This window comes from Myotis brandtii, unplaced genomic scaffold (assembly GCF_000412655.1).
Source record: "Myotis brandtii unplaced genomic scaffold, ASM41265v1 scaffold691, whole genome shotgun sequence".
NCBI lineage: Eukaryota > Metazoa > Chordata > Mammalia > Chiroptera > Vespertilionidae > Myotis > Myotis brandtii.
In genome coordinates, this window is record NW_005370704.1 from 222,597 (window position 1) to 227,810 (window position 5,214).

At 61.5% G+C, this 5,214-nt stretch overlaps 1 protein-coding gene across 1 annotated transcript in view; it reads left to right on the forward strand.

Annotated features, from left to right (window-relative positions):
* Positions 1-1,282: 1,282 nt before the first annotated feature.
* The window catches only part of CAMSAP1 (calmodulin regulated spectrin-associated protein 1), a 33,256-nt gene continuing 29,324 nt past the window's right edge, over positions 1,283-5,214 (forward strand). The window contains exon 1 of the mRNA XM_014529663.1: positions 1,283-1,523. Coding sequence (XP_014385149.1) covers positions 1,283-1,523 — 241 coding nt within the window. The remainder of the gene's footprint in view (positions 1,524-5,214) is intronic.

Sequence of the window (5,214 nt, forward strand, 5' to 3'; positions counted from 1 at the left end):
CCCAGCCCTGATTGTCCTGCTTTGACCTCACTGCGTAGATGCTCTGTTCCTGGTGTGCCAGGTGCAGCCCAGCCCCCACAGTGTTTACAGACCTGGGGCTATGGGGGAGGTGCGCCCCGGGCCCCTTTGGGTTCCTGAAAGGCTGCTTGAACGGCCCGTGGGCTACCCTTTGGAGGTCGCATGTTCCAGCCCAGTGTTAGCACAGGCACTCGGTCAGGCAGAGGGCTCAGGGCGACTTCCTTCCACGAATAAACTCCCCTCCTGCCTTCTCTGCAGCCTGGTCATCATTCATACCAGCAAGTGGCCCGTTTGCCTTTTAGTGCAGTTCGCGTGCTCGCACTCACCTGGGCGCTCGGCGCCGCCACTTCAACGTGGGGTTGGCAGAACCTCGTGTTTTCATTGTCCTTGAGGTCCCTGGAGCCGGGTGCCCAACCCAGGCCTGCAATGGCAGGGTTGAAGCATCGCCCGGCTGCCTCTGGCCACTTCCTTTTTTTAAAATTTAATTTATTGATTTCAGAGAGAGGTAGTGAGAGAGAGAGCATGCGAGAGAAACATCGGTTTGTTGTTCACTTCCTTATGCATTCATTGGCTGACTCCTCCAGTGCCCTGACCAGGGATTGAAGTTCAACTCGGGAGCATCTGGACGATGCTCCAACCAACTGACCTTGGCCGGGGCTGGCCGCTTTGTAAAGAAACCACCCATAATTTAGAATGAGAAAGCAAGTCCCCCCTTTTTTGAATCTGCTCATTACTTATTGCTGAAAGAGTTGGTTGTCAGGTGTGTTTTTAAACTTCTCTTTGGAAGCAGCTGCACCTGCCCACCTGCACTCAGGGAGCCCGGGCTGGGTGCTCACCCCCCTCCACTGAGCGAGGATGTGCAGACAGAGGCCCCTGAAGCTGTGGCGGAGAGAGCTGCGCAGGCGGTTTTCTGCTGTGTCTGTGTTTCCTCCTGGGGCACTGCCTTGCCTGCGGGGGGGGGGGGGGGGGTAACGGGGGCTACAGTCCTGACCTTCACTAGGGCAGAGCCCAGCACGGCCCAGGGGCTGGCTCGGTGCTTCTCAGACTGGAGAAGCAGGCCTGGTGGGGCCGGAGCAGCAGTGCTGCCTGGGGGCGGCCAGTCCCCAGCAAGACAGGCCCGTGGGCGCCCAGGCCGCCGCTTCTCAGGACTGGGTGCCGGCGGAACAGCCGGGTGGTGGCTCTGGTTGAAGCAATCCTGTGCTTTTCACACCAGGGCACAGCAGAGGTCTCTGGCTCGGGGCCGCCCCCTTCATGTGCTTCGGCCATGAAGCACAGACGTCCTGCAGCCCCGCACGAAGACAAGACCAGGCCGCCCAGCTTCTCCTTCCTGTGCCTGGACCAGGGACTCCGGAGCTGCCAGCTGGCGCTCGGACCTGGATCCACTCCCTGCGGCTTCCACGGTGCCATCTGCCGTCCTCTCCAGAGACAGCGGATGACACGGGGTTTGGGGCCTGGCGGCTGCTGGAATGCCCCCGAGTGGCCCTCCCTGCACGGGTTCCTCACGGGTACTGAGGGGCTGTATTAGGTCAAATGGGCCCCAAAGAAGTATGGAGTGTCTGCCCTAGTCAACAGGTACAGCCCCCAGCCCCCCGGGCACATTTACAGAATTTAGCCTTTTCAAGAGCATTTTGCCTCCAAAATTCAGAAGGCCCTAACGAAGGGGAGGTAGCAAGCCGTTCTGCCTGAGTCACTTGTGTCCCAGGGGCAGCTGGGCATGAGCTACTTGGGGTCATCTGGCCAGAGTCAAGTGTTCCAGAAAAGGCTGCCCTGACCACAGGGCTGGAGACCCCAGGGTTAGGTTTGGGGTGACGGGGTCTTGGCACTTATGCTGACACCCACTCTGAGGCGTCCCCCGCTCTCCCCATCCCTCCATGAGGGGCAGAGCCCGGGGCCGGCATGGGCTCTGGCAGGATGCAGTGTCCACCCCTTCGTGGCCCAGTTGCCGGCCATGCGGTGGTGCAGGATGGAGAATGCAGAGTGAGGACAGGCCAGGCAGGAGCAAACCTGTGCTTGCTCAGGAGCTCAGGGGGGAACCACAGGGCAGTCCTGGCTCACAACCCCAGGTGGTCTGAGTGATGGTGGACAGGCTGACCCAGGAGGATGGAGGAGCCAAACAGCCCCCCTCCCCCGTGGGGAGGAGGCAGCACGGCCTCTTCAGTGAGGCCGTGTAGTGCCCAGCTCCAGCACACACCACGTCCTGGGTGCGTGGGGACAGCGAGCGGGACAGGCCCTGGCGGTGCTCTGGGCTCCTGGAAGCCTGATGATGTATGGTTAGGGGACACTTGAGGGAGTACCACGATGATGGGTATGAGCGGGTGGATCAGGGGCCCGAGCCCTGGGGGTGACCCTGCGTATCCCATGTCATCTGTGCTGAGATGCTCAAGTCCAAAGCCCAGGATCTTGGAATGTGACCGCTGTTAGAGGCACGTTACAGCAAGGTCATCAGGTGGGCCTGGCCCCACCTGCGGGGAAGGAGGCAGCGCCGTGAACACACAGGGAGAAGGTCGTGTGCAGGTGGAGGCAGAGAGTGGAGCGAGGCTCCACAAACCAGGGCACGCCCAGGCGGGGACTCCGCAGAGGCAGGAGTGGCCTGGAGCTGTCTCCCTCAGCCTCAGGGGGACCTCCCGACACTTGGTCTGGACTCCTAGCCCCACAGGGAGAAAACATTTGCCCGGGGACTCCCAGTCCTCCCTCCTGTGGCCCTAGGTGCAGGCAGCCCTGGCATGTGGGCTGTTGGTGCCACTGCTGAGGCCACCAGGACCAGGAAGGTATGTTCACAACTCAACCCTCCAGGTGCCTCCTGACAAGTATGTGACACTTGGTGCCTCCCTTCCAGTTCCCCTTCCGTTAAGGGAGCAGGAGGGTGGCCAGCCTCTGGTGGCTCTGGTGGCCCTTCCCATAATGCACCCAGAAACAGGAAAAACAATGCATTCATATATCCCCAAGAGGTGTGTAATTTGCACTCATAAAACAGTATAAAATGAAGTTTGCAGCCTTGCAATGCACCCTCTCCTCCAGGTGCGCTGGGAGACTGTACAGGGGCAGCCTTAACGCAGGCCCCCAGGAAGGGTTCAGCGTCTTGGGGAGCCTGGGGCTGGCTTTGCACAACCTGGGGCCTGTGGCGGCCTCGAGGTCACGAGGGGACTGTGCAACCCAGGGGGCACTGCCAGCCCTGCTTCGTGGGCCTGCGTCTGCCCAGGTGCCCTCAGCCCTGCTCTCTCCAAGGGGGTGATACTCTCCCCAGCGGGGGGAATCCCATCTCCCTCAGGGAGGGGAAGCAAAGGAAATGTGAAGAATTACAGTGGTTTGAGGTCTCCCCTTGTGTTCTCTCCCAACGGAGAAAGTAAATTCTAATTAATTAATTAATTCAATTAATTAGGTTTCAGTCAGATTAGCATTTTTCTCCCTGGGGGAGCAGTAATGAAGGAAAGGTTGGGCTGAGCCCTCCCACCTCCTGGCCTGGGAATGTCTGGGGCCGAGTGTCGGGGTGCCATGGGTCTGGTGGTCGGCCAGGTCTGGGTTCGGAGTGGTCGACCCTCCTGCGTGTATTCAGGGGAACATTTTTCACTGCAGATGCCCCCAGCTTCTCCCAGCGGTTGGGTAGCTGTGGGATCATCGGCTCCATGGTAACTTTGAGGATAGAGCTCTTGCTGGCCAGGCCTCCCCACGCCGGGTCTGCGCTCAGTTCTGCTGCATCGCGGGCTCACCCTGCAGTGCTGGTGAGCACCCCACTGTGCCCAGCCAGGGCGAACACTGCATCCCGCCGTGTCTATGGGTTACGAGCATAGACGAAGGGTCGGCAGTGAAGCACGGACCCACGGGGACCTCAGCCCTTGGTCTTGGAGGGAGGAGCACAGGGAAGAGTGGCCAGAGAACAGCAGGGCCAGGCCACCGAGGGGAGGACAGGACAGCCCTGGGGAAGCCGGGCCATGGGGGAGAGAGCTGGCTCCGCTGGCCGGGCTCCTCCAGCCTGCGGGCTCCTCTCTGAGCAGAAGGGGCTGGTCTCGAAGCTGAAGCTGTGGAGCTGGGTCCCAGGTTGGCTTTGTTCTTTTAATAAGTTATTTTTAAATACGTATGTTTTTATTGATTTTTCAGAGAGGAAGGGAGAGGAAGAGAGAAACATCACTTGCTGCCTCCTGCACGCCCCCTACTGGGATCAAGCCCGCAACCACAACCAGGGCATGTGCCCGGATGGGGAATGGAACGAGCAACTATTGATGGGTTGATGCTCAACGGCAGAGCCACACCCGCCGGGCTCTAAGTTACATTTTTAGAGCACTTGGGTTTACAGAAAACGCAGAGTTCCACTCCTCCTCCCCCCAGTCCCTCCCTGGCCTCTCCACCCCGGTTCCTGACTCAGTGGCCTCCAGGCACGCCTGCCTCAGGGTTCTGCCTGTACTGCCCAGATATGCCCTCCTGGCCCTCACTGCCCGCAGGTCCCAGCCCTCCTGTCTCCCTCCCCCAGGGCTGCTCGCCGCCCCATGCCCTGGGCAGCCAGCGCTATCTCGGTTCTGCAGGGCGGGAGGGCGGGGCTCTGGATGCACCTGTCACTGCTGGGTGGCTGGGCCCTGAGCTGACATCACTTTACAGCCTGGGGCTTCCTTCTGGCTCAAGGAAGGGGAGGTTGGTGGCACCTTAAAGCCCCTGGAGGCTGGGGGCCCTGCCTTCACTCCCGGGGCTCCTCACGCAGAGGAAACGGTGTCTCTCTGCTTCCCTCAAGGCTGGGCTTTCTGGCCCCTGGTCGGGGGCACCGAAGCCAGGAGCCCTGTTGGGTCCTCAGATAAGCACCGCGTACCCAGGTTTCACGGTTACAACCACTGGCTGGAGGCCGGCCCTCGGCTGCCTACTTTGCCAGGAGGAAGCCGGCTCTTCCAGGGTCCGGGTCTAGGCGGGGTCGGTATTCACCCCGCCCTGGACCCTGGCTGGCGACCACCTGGGACGCTCCGGGCTCTCAGCGCTGCAGGGGAAGGGGGGCGGGGGGAGCGGGATGCCCTAGGGGTGTCTCCCCGCTGCCAGTGCTGCAGGGGGCGGGACAGATGCTGGAGGCTGCTCTGGGCGGGGTCCCGGTTCCCCGCCCGACTGTGGGAGCGGGCGTTCCAAGGCTCCCAGCGCGGCTTTAAGGGGAAGCAGGGCATCCCCGGGGCTGCTCCCAGGGCGGTCCCCCGACTCCTAGCCCCGCTGTGGGAGGGGCCGACT